A 20202-nucleotide genomic window follows, 5' to 3' on the forward strand; every position below is an offset into this window, starting at 1 on the left:
AAAAATAAACCAGGCGTGGTGGTGCATGCCTATAATCCCAGCTACTCAGGAAGCTGAGGCAGGAGAATCACTTGAACCCAGGAGGTGGAGGTTGTAGTGAGTCGAGATCGCACCACTGCACTCTAGCCTGGGTGACAGAGAGAGACTTTGTCTAAAAAAAAAAAAGAAAAAAAAGAAAGTTCATCTGTTCACACACAAGTCTTGTCCATACTTGGCCAAGTCCCTCAGAGGACCCTGGGGTTTTTTTTTCAATCATCTTTTGCAATTTCCGAAGTTTTGTAATGGTTACTCTTATAAAATAAAATTTCAGAATGCTCTAAATTTATTAGGCCAAGGAGGAAGTTAAGCCGTGGCACCTGACGTACGTACATAACCTGTTTGCAGTTCTGCTTCTTAGGGAGTAACCCTCCTCCGGAGGTTGCAGTGAGTCGAGATTGCACCACCGCACTCCAGCCTGGGCGACAGGGCCAGACCATCTCAGAAACAAAACCTCAATGTTCCTGCTCTATGAATGACCGGGAGAGACCGGACACCAGAACTCCCGCTTCCAATCACTAGACTTTGTTACAGATTAACTGCCTCTTTATTGTCCCATACCTAATTCAGAGCAGATGGCACCCAGGACCCCATGATGTTGCATCTGCAGTGTGGAATGATAAATATACCTGTCCAGAGAGAAAAGGATCCCTTAGCAAGTCAGATCCTTGCAATGTGCATGCAGCCTTCCACAGAAGGATGCTGAAATTCTGCTAAACTTCCCAAAGCTTTGTCTAGATAAACAATCTCAAACTTCTACACTTTGGAACATGGACTTTCATTCTCTGGATCTCTGATTACTGGGTGACCTGTCCTCAACTTTGTGCTTGGAGAAACTCTAAACCTGATTCTGACTCTTCTGGTTATTTTAGCTTGATACTCTCCCATCACCAACTTGAGTGGGACTGCTTTCCCTACATCGGAAACTCTGTCACTCTAACAGGTCACAAAGGGCATCTCAGCTTTCATTTGCATTTCTTAATTCGGAAGAAACTGTGTGTCTTTTCGGATGTTAATTATCCATCTTCTTGCCTCATTCTGTTAGTATCCTTTGCCCATTTCTCTACTGAAATGTTCTAGTTTCTAGATGATTCTTGAGAACCTTCATCTATTATATTGATGGACACTGGCTCAGATTTGTCAGATATGCTGAAAATAATTCTCCTTCAGGCAATTTGACTTTATCATTCATTTTCCTTGTATGAAAATTTAACTTTCACTTAAAGAAATGCTTTGGGGTTTAGTGTCTTGTTTAGAAAGGCATTCTGCCACTGAAGTTTAAATATTTTTTAGAAAAAAATACTATGTTTTCTTCTAGTACTTTAATATGATTTAATTTTTTAACTTAAAAAGTCTCTATTAAGGTGTAAGTCTACTTTTATAATAATTCAGGAGAAATAGGAAAAGAATGAACTGGTTGTGAAACTTTCTCATAAAAAAGGATAAAATAGGCCAGGTACGGTGGTTCACGCCTGTAATCCCAGCACTTTGGGAGGCTGAGGCGGGCGGATTACTTGAGGCCAGGAGTCCAACAACAGCCTGGCCAATATGGCAAAACCCTATCTGTACTAAAAATACAATAATTAGCCAGACATGATGGTGCACCTGTAATCCTAGCTACTCTGGAGGCTGAGGCGGGAAGATCACTTGAACCCATGAGGTGGAGATTGCAGTGAGCTGAGATTGGCACCACTGCACTCCTGCCTGGGTGACAGAGTGAGACCCTGTCTCAGAAAAAAAAAAAAAAAAAAAAAGATAAAATACACCCGACTGGGCACTCCATTCATGTGACATGAGTTCCGAACATCGGAAGGTCCCTGTATCGTCTATCCCTCAGAGTCATTTGGGCTGTGTCCTGGGCCATTCTCTCTCCTTTCCTCCTAGACGCCTCACCAGTGCCCATGGCTTCAGTTCCAGCCCCAGCGGATTTGCTGATGCCCTCATGTTTCCACCCACTCTCCTGACCTCTGGGCCTCCATCCACAGCAGCCTCTTCAGAGTCTCGGCTGGGAATTTCCCACCGGACACTGACACCCACACATCGCCAACTGAGCTACTGACTTCCCCCTCCTGCGGAACCTGCTCTACCCCTGGCCTTGGCCATCTCAGAAAACAGCACTGTGATGCACAGGTGTCACTGAGGAGACAAGGCATCCCCAACACCCTCTTCTCCCTCATTCCATACCTGATCTCAGTCAGTCGCCAGATCCCACAGACTCTCTCCTGAGGAGCAATGGACCCAGCCATCCCTGCCACCTGCACCCTATTTTCTGGTTCTCTGTGATTGCCTCTACCTGGACTCCCACAGCAAGTCTGGACAGCACCCCCCACCCCCGACCACCCAGGCAGTAAACTCCTGGAGGGCAGGCATATCAACCACACCTTTTACCTTCTCAGTTAAATGCTTTGACCTCTGGGACCTTCCTGAGCCTAGAGGACCTTCCTTTCCCTCCCCTCCCCCTAGGATTAGCCAATCCCTGGAGATAGAAAATGACTTGCCCAGAGCAAACCTTTCAAATGCAAACCACCCAATCCAGAGCCCACATCCCAGCCAAAGTCTCTATCAGTCTCTCACTCTCAAGACCACTGATCCCTGCCCTCTCCACCCAGAGCAAGCACCAGACAACCAGGGGCAGCCCTGTGCCCTAGAACCTCAAAACTATTCTTGCAAATCAGTCCTATACCTGCTCTCTCACCTGCTTCCTTCCTGTGATTCCATAGTGGAGGCCTGACCACATCCCCCTCTCCCTCAGCTTCCTGGCTGACCCGGCAGCTTCCCCCACACAACCCTGCGTGGTGCACCCCCTCTGTCCTAGGGATCTGTGAGTAAGCAGCCATTTATCCAGTGGCAGTCATCTCCTGCTCTGTTGGCCTCACCACACTGAGCAATAATAAAACCTGTGTTTTAAACCAGCAGGAGCCATGTCTGTCCCATCCCTCACCACTCCCAGGACTGGGTTAGTGATGGTGCCAGACGGTGGCCAGGTCTTCTCGGAGTGCCCACCAGGGGCTGCAGAGCAGCGCCTGGGCACAGTGATGGAAGGACTCTGGCTGTTTCTGGGCTGGGACACAGGGTGATGCGTGCTCAGTCAGCATCCGCCCAGCCACAGCTGTGGGCACTTTCTCAGGGTCAGGTGTGGCTGGGGATGCCGCCCTGAAGGAGATGCCATGCCTGCCTTCCTGGAGTCCACCTTCTGAACAGGCAACAAGCAAACAAAATAAAGAGAAGTGAGAGATAGTCCAGTGGCTGGGGCAACCAGGAAGCCCACGGAGGACGCACCATCAGAGCAGAGCCCCAAGGGGAGTGTGGTGACATCGTGGGGTCAGGGAGGCAAAGGCTGCAGGCAGAGCTGAAGAGAAGCCACTGGGGCCAGCATGGCTGGTAGGGTGTGACACTGGGGAGCACAGGGATGAGGCCATTGGGAGCCACAGAAGGACCAGGGTTTGGCAGGGATGCTCTCACAGAACTGGGCCACATCTCATCCCCATTCACAGCTCAGTATCCTCCCCTGCAGCTGGGCACAGCCACACCTCCCTCCATCCCCTCCTCCTCCCACCTGCTGCTCCCTCTCCCAGGACACTCTCTCCATCATTCCCCATCTCTGCTAATGTCACCGCCTCCAGGAAGCCTTCCTGATCCCCCTGTCTAAATGCTCCCCACCACAATCACTGAATCAGCCTCCTATTTCAGCACTGCTGGGAACCATCCTATTTAGTTGTTTACTTCACTTATTTAATACATTTTAAGAACATATTTTTTGATTGCAGTAACGTACATACTATATATATATATACACACATATATAGATATGATTTGCCATTTTATGCCATTAAAACCTTTTTAGTATGGTAAAATATATATAACATAAAATTTGCTATTTTAATTGGTTTTAGGTGTACAACTCAATAGCATTAATTACATTCACAATGTTGTACAACCACAACCAATACCTATTTCAAAACTTTTCATCACCCCAAACTGAAACTCTGTGTGCATTAAACAACTCCCCATCCTCCCCTCCCCAGCCCTGGTGGCCTCCGTTCCACCTTCTGTCTCTATGACTCTAACTGCTCCACTAACTTACATGAGCAGAATCATACAGTATTTGTCTTTTCGTGTCTGGCTAATTTTACCCAGTATAAGGTTTCCCAGGCTCATTTGTGTTGTAGCATGTATCAGAATTCCCTTCCTTTTTGAGGCTAAATAGCACTCCTCTGCACGGATGGACCACATTTTCTGTATCTGTTCCTCCACTGATGGCTACTCAGGCAGCTTCCACCACTTGGCTCTTGTGAATAATGCTGCTGTGAACATGCATGTGCTAATAGCTGAATTCCTGATTTCCATTCTTTTAGGTACATATCTAGAAGTAGAATTGCTGGATCACATGCTAATAATGTTTAAATTTTTGAGGAACTGCCTATTTTTCTCAGTGGCTGAATCATTTTACACTTTCACCAACATGTAAAAGGGTTTCATTTTCTCCACATCCTCGCCAACACCTGTTATTTTTGTTTTTATTTTTTTATAGTAGCCATCCTAATAGGTGTGAGGTAGTATCTCATTTTGGTTTTGAGTCGCATTCCCTTAATGACTGATGATGTTGAGTATCTTTTCTCCTGCTTGTAGGTCATTTGCATATCATCTTTTGAGAATTATCATTCAAGTCCTTTGCCCAGTTTTTAATTGGGTTGTTTGCTTTCTGTTGTTGTTGCTGAGTGTTAGGATTTCTTTCTATATTCTTGATATTAATCATTTGTCAAAGATTTCTAAATGTGAGCTAATCTCAGATAAAAGTCTAGCTCTCTCAAGGGTGGAGGGGGTGGGGAAGCCCTTGACCAACAGGGCCAGGAGGTTGCTTTAGCCTATGGAGTTGGAACAATGGTCAGCCACTGAGTGGGCCCCTCAGAAGCAAGCCATGGTCAGCAATCAAGCACACAGCCTGATTTTTGGAGGACAAGATCCTTATTTCCCACCCTGGCACCAGCAAGCTGTACCGAGAATGCAGGCCACCTTCTCCCTGCTGCCTGCTGCAGGCTGGAGGCTGGTACAGCCGCTCCAGAAAATGCTAAAAATTCACTAAAATGTCCCAGCCTCCTCATCAAGATCTTCCCTGCAAGCTGCAAGCATTTCACTAAACTCCAGAGTTTCAGAATAGTTGCTTCTGATAATTCACACCAGCACAATTGTTTCAGGGGAGGGATTCCTGGAGCTTCCTACTCTGACATGATGTCACCCCTGTTGTCAATGAGTTGCTTGCTCCATTTCCTTTATGGGCTGTTCATTGCTGGTGAACAGAGACAAACTGGTTTTTCTGTGTTGGTCTTGTAACCTGCAACTTTGCTGAGTTCATTCATTTACTCTAGTAACTTTCTTGTCGATTCTTTGAGATTTTCTATACATAGGATTGTGTCATCTGTGAATAGTTTTACTACCTCCTTTTCAATCTGGATCTTTTACTTCTTTTTTTCTTTTTCTTGCCTAATGACCCTGGCTAGATCTTCTGGTGCAATGTTGAACAGTAGTGGTGAATGTGGGCTTCACTGTTTTGCTACTGATCTTAGAGGGAGAGCTTGTAGGCTAACAGGTTTTGACTGAGGCCTGTGATGTGCCAGGCTCCGGGGGGACAAATGCCCCTGCTGGATGGGAGTGAGACAGTAAAGCAACATAAGTGAGGAAGGGTCAAGAGGCCAGAGGGTAGAACATGCCACTGAGAAAATGAAACAGGGAACAGCAATGAGGGACATCAGACAGGCGGGGCTCCGCGTTTTACCTTGTTTAGGGGAGGCCCCCCTGTGGAGCTGACATCTAAGTGAGCTCCTGTGGGGCATGAGGGAGGGAGTCCCAGGAGAATCTGGAAGAGCATTCCCTGTGGAGGACACAGCAGTGCCAAGATACTGAGTGGGAGTGAAGCAGGCCTGGCCTGGCCAGGGCTGCAGGAATGGATGGAGCCAGTGAAAGTGAGAGCTGTTTGCTGCACTCTCCTAAATGCTCAGAGAGCAGGCGCCTCCGTCTCATGGTCCTCTGTGCCGTAGCCCATCACAGTGCCTGACACACAGTAGGTGCTCCATAAATATTAGTGAAATGACTGTGGGTCCCTGCGTGGCCTGATGTGGGCTGCATGTATGGACGGTCCACTCTGCCCACGAGGCCACCAGGCCAGGCTTCGGATGTCCCAGGATGAAGGTTAGATTACTGAAGACCATGTTTCTCCACACTGGCAGATTAAACTCCTGCCTCCAGCCCTTCGCATCCCTCCTAGCCAGAACTGGCAGGGGGACGGCCTGGCCATCTGGGTTTAACAACCTCTCTAGATCCCATGCCCTTCCTGAATGCTCCCATTGTGGGGGACGTGGACTTGAGAAGCAGCAGCAAGAGCCTGCAGGGCATCCTGATCTGATGCGTGTGAGCACGGCTCCTTCAGCAGGGGTAAGCCTCTCCCAACCCGCTCCTCCTGGAGTCTTATACCTGGAGCCTGGTGTCTTGGGAAATATATTTGACTGCTCAAGGAACAAACTCCCCACAGTGAGGCACGGGCAGGGTTCTGGCCCAGAGGGACCAGCTGCAGGCCCCTCTCCTGGAACTCGCCCCTCACTGGGCTGGGTGCTGAGGGTACAGGGCCAGAGCTCTGGGCACTCCTGCAGCCCCCACCCCTGCCCGCCCTGATGGGGAGGCCTATAGTCCACTCTGGCTTTCCCTGACTCTTCAGCCTGGCCAGGGTTTCCATCAGGTGCCCTCCATCCTCTGCTTCAGGGGCGAGGCCTTGCTCAAGGTCTCAAGGGAGGCTGTGGCCAAACCAGCCCCTCTGCTGGCTTTTATCACAAAAGTCGTAAAGCTAGACTCTGAGCAGTCTCCCTCTTAAATCCTTCCCGTCATCTGGGCAGAGGCCAATAGTCCTCCTGGGCCACAGGCCCTACCCAGTTGGCCCATGTTGGCCTCCTGTCTCTCCCTTGAACACGCCACGCCCTCTCCCACCTCAGGGCCTTTGGGCCTGGCTGGCCACCTATAATGCCCTTTCCCCACTTGCCCTCCAGGCCCCTGCCCTGAGCCAGGTGGCTAAGGCTGGGGTCCTATCTGTACTTGGCTTAGCATCCCCAAACCCCTCACTCCAGGTGGCTCAGTGTCATTCTGCCCTACCTTTGTCCCAGCTCCTGCAGCTGACCCCAGGACACAGAGCTCAGCAGTCTTCCAGACTGGACCCCCTGGCCGGGTCCCCTGCACACCTTGCCCATGCCAAACTCCCCGACCCACCCAAATCTGAGACCCCCAGCCCTGGGTGCCAATCCTGGCTCTGCCTGTCTGGCATGGTTTTCTCACAAATGCACAGGCCCTCGATCAATCTCGAGGGACTACCAATGCCACAGGGTCACAGGGTACCCCAGGTAGGCACTCCCCCTCATACCAATAAACAAATCAATATAGTTTACATGTCCTTCAACTGTCTTGTGGTAGCATAATTATCTGCATTGTTTGATGGGCGTACTGAGAGTTAATTTGTTATCTATAAACATCTTAAAGCCATTTTTTTTTTTAAATAAAAACCCTATTCCAGCCTTTTTTCATTTTAAAATTTACTCTGGAGCAAAAAAAGAGAATGAGAGAGCATGTGCATGCGTAAGTGTAATGGTGGAAGTCACTGTTTACAGCAGCACACTTTCTGAAACAAGCTCATTGGTTAATAAATTATGATAGAGCCATACTGAAAGATTACTATTCTGCCCAAAAGCACAAAAAGTATAAGGGAATTCTTGATGTATTGATAAGGAACAGTCTCCACAATGTATGGGTTAATTTTAAAAATTAAGGTGCAGACAGGGTTTTCATTGTGCGGTCTCTGTGTAAGAAAAGAACAAACCCCATCTACACACATTTGCCTGAGCTGGTAGCCTAGAAGAGACAGGTGACACTGGCTACCTCTAAGGAGAGGGCACTGGGTGCCTTTGACAGGGTGGGAGGGGCTTTTGACAATGAGGAGCTTTTACACACTTTTGAATTTTGAGCCATGAAATACTATGCCTGGTCAAAACCAAATTCAATTCCAATAGAAGAGCTGAAGGCCCCTGGTGGGCCTGGGCAGCCTTCCTCAGCGCCACCCTGTGTGAGAGCCTGGCAAATGCATGCAATTCCCCAGGGCAGGCAAGTTTCATCCAGGGAATAGTGCCAGCTGACCACCTCCTTGGAGCCCAGCCTGGCATTTGTGGTCAGAGGGTGCTGAGAGAAGCTCACCTTCACGGTGACACCTTCCTCGTGGTCTGTTGTAGGTTGAATTGTGTCATCCCAATTCATATGTGGAAGTCCCAACCCCCACTGTCTCAGAATGTGACCTTGTTTGGAAATAAGGACTTTGCAGCTGTAATTCACTAAGCTGAGGCCATTCTGGAGCAGGGTGGGCCTCCAATCCAATGTGATGGGGTCCCTGTAAAATGGGGAAATTTGGACACAGACACGCACAGGCAGAATACCACCTGGGCAGGAAGGCTGAGACGGGAGTGATGCTTCTACAAGCCAAAGAGCACCAAGGATTGCCTGCAAAGCACCGGAAGCCAGGAGAGAGGCCTGAAATGGGTTCTTGCTCAGAGCCCTTGCAGGGACCTGGCCTTGTGGGCAACTTGATCTCAGACATCCAGCCCCTAGAGCTTGAGAAAACAAATGTCTGTGGCTTCAACTCCCCAGTTTGTGGTGGTGCTTTGTTACAGCAGCTGCAGGGAACCCACATGCATTGTCTCAAGGGAAATAGGCAGATCTATGACTCCTGCCTAGTGCTTTGTTTAGAGCCACCTTAACCCGTGAGGGAGCTGGAAAGGTTCCGAGGCTGCCCCTGACCTCTGAGAGTGCCCACCCTGGCCCAGTACTTACTGTCATTGGTCATGTTCTTGGAGACTATATTGGACAGTGTCTCAGACATCTTGGCTGAGGCCCAAGAGGTTGATGCAAGGCTTCTCCTCTTCTAACGGAGATCCTCACCTGGGGAGTGACACAGTGCTTAAGTCTGGTGGTCCCTAAGCCCAGAGCTCCCTTCCCCTGGGTGGCTGACAGCCACCGGCATTTGTTGAGGGCTCACCGTATGGGGACACCTGCCTGCTCCCTGCCTCTCCCACCCGAGGGTCCACTCTTCTCTCCTGGACCTGGCTCTAGCTGCCTACTTTTTCTGTGCTTAGAACACATCAGTCTTGGCCTCAGGGGTTTGCATTTTCGGCCTCCTCAGCCAAAAAAATATTCTCCCATACCCAGATGGGGGTGGTGGGCTCCCCTCTCTTCAATTCCGAGCTCAAATGTCACCTCTTTAGAGAGACCTCTCACCATCCCATCCAAAGTGGTTTCTTCCTCCCCACCCCCGTGTGGCCTTTATTTTCTTCTCTGCAATTCCCACTATCTGATTATCACTTGAAATATCTGTTCATTGTCTATTTCCCCCTAAAATGTGAGCTCCATGAGAACAGGGGGTTTTTTCTGCTCATCCAAGCTCCTGACATACCCTTGGCACTCCTTAACTTCATCCGTTGAATGAATTTTCATTTTTTCAGGGGAGGAAGCAGAGATTCAGCGAGGTATCCACAGTCACAGTCAGGAGGGGCTGCCTCTGGAAGGGGCCCAGGGCTCTAGGCTTGTGCCATTCCCGCCGCATTCTGGCTACATCCCCCTATTGGGTGAGCCTGGGGTTCGCAGGGTCTCCTCCTAACACCTGCGCTCTGCCAGGCCCCGGGCCACACAGCAAGGTGCACAGGGATGGTAGGACAGATGGGGTGGATGGTAGATGGTTGTGTTTTGAGCAAGTGACATGCGAGCACAGGGCGGGGAGCCTTGCAAGGCGCCTTGCGAGGGGCGCATGAGAGGTCCGCTCCCGGCCACGCGCGCCCCTCGGGCCCTGGTTTCGCACCTCTGCCGCCGCCCCCACGCGCCCTCACGGACCCCGCGCGCTCTCTCTACCCCGGCCCCGCGCGCACCCACCGGCCCCAACTGCCTGGGCTCACTCCGAAGCCTCCGCGCTGCAGTTCTCAGCTCCAGGAGCAGGGCTCTTGGGTTTACGTCTCCAAGGCAACCATTCTTCAGGCTGGTTGTGACGCCACAAAGGCCGCGGAAGCTGGGCGCGTGAGGGCTGGGCCAGCGGGCCGCTGGACAGGCAGGGCGCGGGGCACAGCTGCCGGGTCCGAGCTCCCGGCACGATGTCCTCCCTGACGCCTCCAGGACAGCGCCTGGCCCAAGCTCGGGGCCTGGTGAACGCGGGTTTCTTCCTCTGAGGTTCATTCATCACTCCGCACTTGGGCCGGCTCCTTTCTTTCATCCTGATTGATTTATTCACCACGTGCCAAGCACTGAAGAGGGCGCGCAGGATGGATGCTTTTGGAACAAAAATAGCCCTGGTTCTTTCCTGGGGAGGGATCGCACTTTCTCGAGGGGCATCAAAAAACTCGTTAGAAGAGCAAGTTTTCAGTCCTCACGCCAGAATCAGAAACTCGGGGTGGAGCCCAGCAATCTGTGTTCTGACAAGTCCACGCGAGACTCCAGTGCTGGCTAGGGTTGGAAAGCCACTGCTCTACCGAGCGAGCGAGACCCATCATAGTGGGACAAGCGAGAGGATGAGGCCATGCAGACCAGGGCAAGTTTTGAGCGTCCAGATCCACCAGCTGCTTGCAGCCAGGTGCACCTGGGTGTCCTGTCCCCCTGTTCAGGGATCCTGCCTCCCCACAAAAAGCAGCAGCAGGAGACCCCTCTTTGAGTTCTGAACATATTCCTAGATTTTCCCAGTGTCTATGGGGATTGAGAGATTGACAAAGGCTACTTGGAGCTGAGAGCACAGTCAGGGACTCATCTTTTTGGGGACATTTAGGGGTTTCTGGAGGGACTCTGGAGCAGTCTGCAGCCCAGCAATGTAGTCCCAGTGAGGATCCCAGCTGTGCCAGGCTCTGCCTAAGGCCGGTGTAGTGGATGGGAAGACCACATCCACAGCAGGAACTCCACTGGAGCTAGGAGTGGGAGTGAGGAGGAGCTAGCAAGATGGAAGGAGCAGGGATCCCTGAATCTTCGCTGGTAGAATAGTGTCTCAACTTGCAATATCGACAGTGGGCTTTGCACAAGGGAGGAAGAATGTGGTATTGTGTTAAGCCACATATGTGATTTGTGCATGTGCACATATGTGCACGTGTAGTGTGTGTGTGTGCATGTGTGCACGTGTGTGTTACAGCTGCTAGTGTCAAATATGCTGAAAGACAAGTGGTCCCTTTACCCTTAGGAGAGATATTACACTGACATTCAAAGACCTCAATGACCTGGCCCCAGTCTACCTCTGCAGCCTTATCTCCCTACAAACCATCAAAGCAGAACAAAAAGCTGTGCCTCCGATTTAGGTTTCAGCAGACCACAAGAAGCACTTCATGAACTGGTGACTCAAGTAGAAAAGCAAGTGTTTTTGAAATGGTTTATCTAAACACAAGGTGTTCTAATGAGGCTTTTAGGAAGCTAGAACATAAAGTGACCCAAAGAGAACAAAGGTACCCAGGCTCCTGCCCATTGATTGTTATCAACAGATCAGTTTATGAACTGTCGTGAATCTCCCCATGAACCCTACAGAGTGTTTTCTATGTGCCAGTTGCTGTTCCACGCGCTTGACACCAATCCACCCATTTCACCCATGTGATCACCCTACCTTTGCATGAGTTGCCGCGTGGACAGAGCAGGGACACAGTGAGGCAGTGGATTGCAACTCTGCTCTTACCTAGAACACGCTGCCTCTCGCCAGGAATCGTCCTACCATTTTATGCAGTTATCCCAGACAGTGATGCACCAGCTTTGGGGAAAAAAAACCCCGCAAGTCCAAAGGTGTACTTCATAATAAAGGCAAGTTCTCTAGTCAGTTTGTGTGTTCTGGCCTTTGTTTTTGCTCTTGGTAGCTTACAAGGTTAGAAAGCAAACACCTAGAAAACGTGACCTGATTTGGAACTTTTAGTCTTAGCCTAACAGATCCAACTAGAAATATCATTTGCTCATTGAAAGCTAATTTTTAAAATCAGATGGGTGATTGGTGGAGCGATGGTGGCTGGCTGGCTGTGTGGTGAATTGTAGTGGCCTGTGAGCTGTCCAGCCCAGGCAGCGGGCATGTGGGTGGCTTCAAAAGCCTTCCACCATTTCTGTATGTTTGAAGCTTGAAAATGTTCATAATCAAACACTTTGGGAAAGCTAACAGTCTTCTTAAAGGAGAAATTTGTATATCTGATTTTGTATTTTCCTCCTCAAACAAGGTATATCAGTCTGGGCCCTTGGGAATAAACAACAGAAAGCAACTATAGCCAGTTAAAGGAGAAAAGGACATGGGGGTGACCCCCAGACTCCGTAGGACGACAGGGAATCAGGCTGGGAGATGTTGTAGCCTGGAGCGGAGCCCAAAGCCATGGCAGGTGCGTTCCGGCAGAGACCATGCTGTGATCTGAAGTTGACTTTGTTCTCCTGACTGGCAGGCAGCACCTGGATCGCCTGCTTGCACCTTGGGCCTTCCACACAAGATTTCCGGCTTCTGCCATGGGAGGAGGGACTCAGAAACCAAGGGGATCAAGGGTTGTCCTGTACCCAGACAGGGTATTCAGAGGTCTACCAGAATGGCAAAGCCTGAGAGAGCAGCTGGTGTTTCTTTCCTGCAGCACCTGGTCTCACTGTTGTTCTGCAGCACACCAGGCCATGGAGAATTGGAGGGTCACCTTCAAGGTAAATGCCTTAGATGCCCAGATCTCTCACTTGTGGGTTTTCCTTTTGCTGAGAGGTGGTAGGATATGGAGAATGACAGCCATGTCTACCGTGCTTCATGGTGAGTCAAGGGCTTTCCACGGGGAGGACAGTGATATGAGCTCTTTGCACTCCTTACACTGCCCTAGGATCCCCTGCATGGGTTGTGACGGGCAGGACTTTGTCTACCATGTTTCAGGGGAAAGCTGCAAAGTCCTTAAAGAGTGTCTGAAGCCCCATCCACCCTCCCTCTCTGGGCATGTGTCCCCACCCTGTGCCAGGTACTCTAGCTTGGCATGCTTTTTATATTTTGTGAGCAATCACATTAATCAGATTGCTTTCCTGCCAGCTCAGATGGACAGATAATTTGATTGAAGTCTGGAAAAAAACAGGGATGACTTTTGGCATCCACATCCCAGGCATATCACATTTGATCACAGTCTCAGAGAAACAGTGCTAGTGAAATTAAAAAAAAAAAAAGGTCTTGGAGCCCAGAGTAAGACTAGGCTCATATGTGGTCACAAGAGACCACATATCCCATGGAGGCACCTAGATGGAATTGGGGAAACAGGCAAATGGGCAGTGGTGGCTAATGGAGATGGGATTTTGCTCTTTAGGGTGATGAAAATGTTCTAAAATTAGACTATGGTGAACATTAGATTTACGCTGAATATAGTAAATGCCCTTTAAATGGGTGAAGTTTAGACATGTAAATTATATCTCAATAAATATGTTCAAAAGGAGAAGAAGAAAGGGGTCCACACTGCCAAGTGTTCTTGAGTGGCCAAGCGAGAGGGACTGAAGAGTGTTCATTGGATTTGCCAACAAATCGGTTGACCTTGGTGTGAGCAGTTTTGGGATCTTCTAGGGGACTGAGATGGATGGGTGATGAGGAAGAGGAAAAAGTGCCCTGGACAGCACTTTCGAGGGTCCTGGCAGTGGCTCCACCTTGCTCTCTTGTGGGTGTGCAGACCCACAGTGGGACTGGGGAAATGACCCTGGTCTTCCCTGCAGCTCTGGTGGAGGCTAGGTCATTAAAGCCAGACCCCCAGTTCAGAGGGCAGGATGCTGGGGCATGCAGCATGGGGGGTGAGAAAGGTGCATGGCACTGGCCTGGGTTCCAGATGTGCTCCTGGGCATGGTCTCCACAGGCGGTGGGGGAGGGGGGTGCAGGTCCCAGGTGGTTAGGGGACTGTGGTCAACCGGGAAGAGGGGCTGAGACTAGACCAGGTTGTGGGCATAGAGGAAATGAAAGAGACACACACACAGAGGGAGAGGGTGTGTGGAGGCAGAAGGCAAGCTGGAGGGAGCATGGTGCTGAGGAGGCTGGGATGGGATCCAGACACAGGAGGAAGGGCAGGAGATGTGAGCATTAGCTGTGCTCCCCAGGAGGGCGTGATTTAGCCCAGGAGCCCAGGGAAGGTCATCTTTACACTAGTTTCAGACATCATTTAGGTTGTATTTTGCTTCAAGAAACAGAAAGCTTCACCAGAAATGACTTACAAGGAAATTTCTCATGAGAAGCTCCTCAGTACACCTCTCCTCATATCTTAGCCAAAAAACTGCATGTCTAAACCAATCGCTGTCAGGGGTGGAAGCTGGGGACTCTGTGGGAGGCCCCATCCCGGGGCCATAGGGCGGGTGCCTGGACGGCATTGGTTGTGTTAGGAAGGGGATGGGGTGATCTGAATGGATTCTGGCTTGGTCAGAGCACCCACTCCATGACATCCCCACCCAGGTGTCTGCAAGCCCTGAGGCAGGCAGCTTACTCTGGGTTCCCCCCTCATCTAGCCCAGGAGCGCCGCTCTTCCGCGGATGCCTGGGGAAACCCCATATGTACACATACACCGAAAACTATATCTGCGAGGCGGGATTATGGCTGATTATTTTTTTCCTATTGCTCGCTCTCATTTTTCTTTACGATGAAGTTGTAGACATGTATTTCTTCTATAATAACAAAACAGTGAAAAGTAGAAGAAATTGCTGGGGGCACCGTGACTCCCGGGTGATGCCCGCGCTCTGTCGCGCTGCTGACGAGGACTTTCGGGTCTGGTCTCTCTTCCCGGGGCTCCTCGGTGCCCTCCGCCTGGAGCCCACTTATTTTCCAGGCCTTTCCCTCTGCCAAGCACCTGCCAAGGGCCTGGACCCTGTCCTCCTCCCATCTCTTCCCCAGTTAGTCTTTCCGTCTCAGCCCCAACCCCACCACCCCTGCGCCCAAGTGTGGGCTGATATGTCCTCTTTGTGCCCCCAAAGCCATTGGTCACTTCATGAGGACCTCTGCTGGTGTCTCCTCTGCTGTCTTGGAGGTCCCAGAGGGCAGGATCTGTGTCCTGTGACACTCTGACCGCAACCCGGAGCACCCGGAAGGTGTTCATTAGATAGTTTGTCAAATGAGTCGATGGACGGTGGATGGGGAATGGAGTGGACGGTGGACGGGAGGATAAGTTGTTTCCATGAAAGGATGAAATTCCTGTGGAGGGAGTGGACAGTGCATGTCTGTCTGAGCCACGCGCAGATGAGTGGGTGGGTGGACCAGGCGCGGACTGCGGGGAGCCTGTGGGTGGGCGGGGCGCGGACGGCAGGACGCTGTGGGTGGGTGGACCATGTAAAGGAGGCTGGTGGCCGAGGCTATGCGCAGATGACGCGCGCGGCGGGAAGAGCAGGGCGCTAGGGGGCAGACTGGCGAACCGACTGCGAGCTGTCCGCATCCGCCACTGCGTGGCGCCCTGCACCGGCCAGTGCGCCGGGCGGCGAATGCCCTTTCTGCCCAGAAGGGACTTACAAAAGAGGAACCTTTTGTCCCAGGCGGCGGTGAAAGGTTCCCGGTGACGCAGGCTTGTAAACAAGTTGAAAACTGGCCCTGGTCAGGCGTCAAGACGACCGCGCAGACAGCGCTGCTGCGACCCGGGCTCGCTCGCCCGTTGCGAGTCCCCGCAGTTCCTAGCTCGCAGGCGGGGCGCCGAAGGGGCCAAAGACCCCTCCCCAGGCCCCAGTGTCCCTTCCTTGAATTGCTACAGGAATCCACAGAGATATTTTGGGCAGGACCTCCAAGCCTACAGAGAGCCTCTGCCAAAATGCTAACAATTTTTTTTTTTTTTTTTGGCAGAGTCTCGCTCTGTCCCCAGGCTGGAGTGCAACCTGCGCCTCCCAGGTTCAAGCGATTCTCCAGCCTCAGCCTCCTGAGTAGCTGGGACTACAGGCGCGGCGCCCGCCACCGCGTCCGGCTAATTTTTGTGTTTTTAGTAGAGACTGGGTTTAACCATATTGGCCAGGCTGGTCTTGAGCTCCTGACCTCAGGTGATCCGCCTGCCTTGGCCTCCCAAAGTGCTGGGATTACAGGCTTGAGCCACCACTCCTGGACCACCCTCACACTTCTAACCCTGCCTGATTTCAAACCTTCAGCCTGATTTTATGCATAATTGAGTTTTGTTTTGTTTTGTTTTGTTTGAGACAGGCTCAGGCTGGAGTGCAGTAGTGTGATCTCGGCTCACTGAAGCTTTAACCTCTATGACTCAAGCGATTGTCCTACACATGTCCTACACAAGCATGCCACCACACCCCGCTAATTTTTGTATTTTTTTCTGTAGAGACACTGTCTTGCTATGTTGTCCAGGCTGGTCTTGAATTCCTGAACTCAAGCGATCCTCTCACCTTGGCAAATCCCAAAGGGCTGGGATTACAGGAGTGCCCCCCCACCCCACAACCACATCCGACTTCAAATCCAGCCCCACTTCAAATCCAGCCTTGGCTTCATCAGATCCAAATTTATTTCAAATCCTGACTCAGGCTCACATTTTGAACCCAATCTTCCCCAAACCCTAACCCAAGGTGTCCACCCCAACTCTAATAAGGTCTTTACTGTAAAACCCGTTACTAACTGGATGCTAATTAGAGCACCTGGTAAACTTATAACAACATACTTTCCTTTTTTTTCTTTCTTTTGGAGACGAGTCTCTTTCTGTCACCCAGGCTGGAGTGCAGTGGCCCCATCTCGGCTCACTGCAAGCTCTGCCTCCTGGGTTCACGCCATTCTCCTACCTCAGCCTCCCAAGTAGCTGGGACTACAGGTGCCCATCACTTTGCCCGGCTAATTTTATTTTGTATTTTTTTGGTAGAGATGGGGTTTCACCATGTTAGCCAGGATGGTCTTGATCTCCTGACCTTGTGATCCACCTGCCTCAGCCTCCTAAAGTGCTGGGATTACAGGCGTGAGCCACTGCGCCCGGCCTATAGCAACAAGCTTTCACCCAACCCCAATGTGAACCAACTGCAAACCCAAACATAGATTCACAGACTCTCCAAAATGCTGTTTGCAAAAATAGACAAGAAATGCACGAATACATTGTGGGTGTAAAAAATCCCAATGATACAACAATGAAGGCGGTAAAAGCTGGACGTTCCCCTTTATGAGCCACCACGTCCCCCTCCATGTATATATTCTTTAACAGCAACTTGCTTGGCTTTTCTTACTGTGGAACCTTCGTGGAATGGAATCATTTGCCCTTACTCTCCAGGGACTGGCTGCTTCTGCTTAGGGTTGTGAAATCCATCCACGCTGATGCCTGTGCCTGGGGCTGATCCTTCATTATTGCTGCATAGTAGGATTGCATTGTACCAATACAGCAAAATTTATTTGTTCCTTTTACTGTTGATGACATTGGCTTGTGTCCAGTTTTTTCCTTTTTAGAAACAATGCTTCTAAAACCAATTGTGTACATGTCTCCTGATGCACAGAAAGAAGGATTTTTCTTGGGCACACGCTCTTGAGTGGACCTGCTGGGTCATCAGAGGTACACGTGTTCAGTGTTACTAGATAACGCCATCCTGTCTTCCAAACTGGTTGTACCTATTATACTCCACCAGCGGGTACTTGTATCTGCTTCCTTGCCAACACTCTGTATTGCCAAGCCTTTTAATTTTTGCCAGTCTTTTGGGAGAGTCCTATCTCATCGTGGCTTTAATTTGCGTGTCCCTGTTGACAATAAGACCAAACATCTTCCCACCTGCTTCTTGGCTTTCAGCTTTCCTCTTTTTTGAAATGTCTCTTGGAGTCTTGTGCACTTCCTATTAGGTTATTTGTCTTTGCCCTACTAATTTGCAAGAGTGCCTCATGTCCTGCGGATACTTGTCCTTCGTCAGATACATATCTTTGTTTTCCAAAAATCTTATCGATTTCCCCTTTATAGTTTGGTCTTTAATTCACTTGAAAATTACTATTGTGAACAGTGTGAGGCAGAAGCTTAATTTCACTTTTTCTCCATTAGGATAAGCAATTGCCTATCATATATAAAAAAGTTTATCCTGGGGCCAGGTGCTGTAGTTCATGCCTGTAATCCCAGCATGAACTTTGGGAGGCTGAGGTAGGTGGATCACTTGAATCCAGGAGTTTGTGACCAGCCTGGCCAACATGGCAAAACCCCATCTCTACAAAAAATACAGAAATTAGTCAGGCGTGGCAGCACATGCCTGTAATCCCAGCTACTTAGGAGGCTGAGGCACGAGGATTGCTTGAATCCAAAAGGTGGAGGTTGCAGTAAGCCAAGATTGCACCACTGCACTCCAGCCTGGGCAACAGAGTGAGATTCCATCTCAAAAAAAAGGTGTATTCTTTGCCCTCTGGTATGCACTTTTATTGGTGCCATATATTAAGCATCTATGGATACATAGGTCTGTGTCTGGGTCCTATTTTATTTGATTGTCATCATTGTCATCTGTTCCATTCTGTATATTATTGTCACTAATCCTCACAACCCCTGTGGATATCATTTTCTTTTTCTTTTTCTTTTTTGATGAGGGGCACAGAGTTTTGCTCTTGTTGCCCAGGCTGAAGTGCAATGGCGCAATCTTGGCTCACTGCAACCTCCGCTTCTCGGGTTCAAGGGATTCTCCTGCCTCAGCTTCCAGAGCAGCTGGGATTACAGGCGCCTGCCACCACATCTGGCTGATTCTTGTATTTTTAGTAGAGATGAGGTTTCACTATGTTGGCCAGACTGATCTTGAACTCCTGACCTCAGGTGATCCACCTGCCTTGGCCTCTCAAAGTGCTGGGATTACAGGTTTGAGCCACAGCACCCGGCCAGATGTCATTTTCTAACAAACAAACACACAGAGAATTCCATCAGTGCCATAAATGTATATGTTTTCCTGCAGATCTCCCTCCTGCACCTGCCCTCCCTCCTTAGATTCATGCAAGGAAGTATCTTTTGCTTCCTTGACTTACTTTTATATTTTAGTGGATCATTCTTTGAGTAACTTTCTGAAAGAGAATTGCAGGAGGTAAACTTTAGAGAAGTGTCATGTCTAGAAGTTCTCCTGCTTGACAGGTTAACTGGGTACAGGATTCTAGTTTGAAATAAGTTTGTCCCTGGAATATTGAAGGTATTTTGTAGCTGTTTGTGACAGATAGTGTTTTCCACAAATAGCCAAAGCAGTATGTCCAGTCCTGCATGCTCTTTCAGAAACTTTTTACTCTCCATTAGGACACAGACTGTTTCCCATGCCCTTGATCCTGGGTGGGTCTTTGGAACTGCCTCGACACACAGAAGGTGGCAGAAGGGAGGCTGCATGACTTTTTCTTTTCTTTTTTATTTTTTATTATACTTTAAGTTCTAGGGTACATGTGCACAATGTGCAGGTTTGATACATAGGTATCCATGTGCCATGTTGGTTTGCTGCACCCATCAACTCATCATTTACATTAGGTATTTCTCCTAATGCTATCCCTCCCTCAGTCCCCCAGCCCCTGACAGGCCCCGGTGTGTGATGTTCCCCGCCCTGTGTCCAAGTGATCTCATTGTTCAATTCCCACCTATGAGTGAGAACATGCGGTATTTGGTTTTCTGTCCTTGTGATAGTTTGCTGAGAATGATGGTTTCCAGCTTCATCCATGTCCCTGCAAAAGGCATGAACTCATCATTTTTTTTATGGCTGCATAGTATTCCATGGTGTATATGTACCATATTTTCTTAATCCAGTCTATCATTGTGGACATTTGGGTTGGTTCCAAGTCTTTGCTATTGTAAATAGTGCCGCAATAAACCTACATGTGCATGTGTCCTTACAGTAGCATGATTTATAATCCTTTGGGTATATACCCAGTAATGGGATCCCTGGGTCAAAAGGTAACTACCTTGAGGAATTGCCACACTATCTTCCACAATGGTTGAACTATTTTACACTCCCACCAACAGTGTAAAAGCATTCCTATTTCTCCACATCCTCTCCGGAATCTGTTGTTTCCTGACTTTTTAATGATTGCCAGTCTTACTGGTGTGAGATGATATCTCATTGTGGTTTTCATTTGCATTTCTCTGATAACCAGTGATGATGAGCATTTTTTCATGTGTCTGTTGGCTGCATAGATGTCTTCTTTAGAGAAGTGTCTGTTCATATCCTTTGCCCACTTTTTGATGGGGTTGTTTGTTTTTTTTCTTGTAAATTTGTTTAAGTTCA

General features: G+C 49.5%; 1 protein-coding gene and 1 long non-coding RNA gene across 3 annotated transcripts in view; one reads left to right on the top strand and one right to left on the bottom strand.

Annotated features, from left to right (window-relative positions):
* The window catches only part of CCDC37 (coiled-coil domain containing 37), a 45182-nt gene extending 35158 nt beyond the window's left edge, over positions 1–10024 (bottom strand). Inside the window, exons 1-2 of one of the 2 annotated variants that reach the window (XM_011950754.1) lie at positions 9985–10024; positions 8893–9000 (exon numbers count right to left, since the gene is read on the bottom strand). In XM_011950754.1, the coding sequence (XP_011806144.1) occupies positions 8893–8941 (49 nt within the window). In that variant the 5' untranslated portion in view covers positions 8942–9000; positions 9985–10024. Of the gene's footprint in view, positions 1–8892; positions 9001–9984 lie in introns of those variants that run through there. The other variant, XM_011950753.1, reaches the window with a different exon arrangement.
* A 418-nt stretch (positions 10025–10442) lies between these two features.
* Positions 10443–11887, top strand: LOC105517972. Its single transcript, XR_001002756.1, has 3 exons — positions 10443–10633; positions 11267–11433; positions 11624–11887. It is a non-coding gene; the product is annotated as an uncharacterized LOC105517972 (long non-coding RNA).
* The last annotated feature ends 8315 nt before the right edge of the window (positions 11888–20202 follow it).

The sequence above is a fragment of the Colobus angolensis genome, unplaced genomic scaffold (assembly GCF_000951035.1).
Source record: "Colobus angolensis palliatus isolate OR3802 unplaced genomic scaffold, Cang.pa_1.0 Scaffold31, whole genome shotgun sequence".
Lineage (NCBI taxonomy): Eukaryota > Metazoa > Chordata > Mammalia > Primates > Cercopithecidae > Colobus > Colobus angolensis.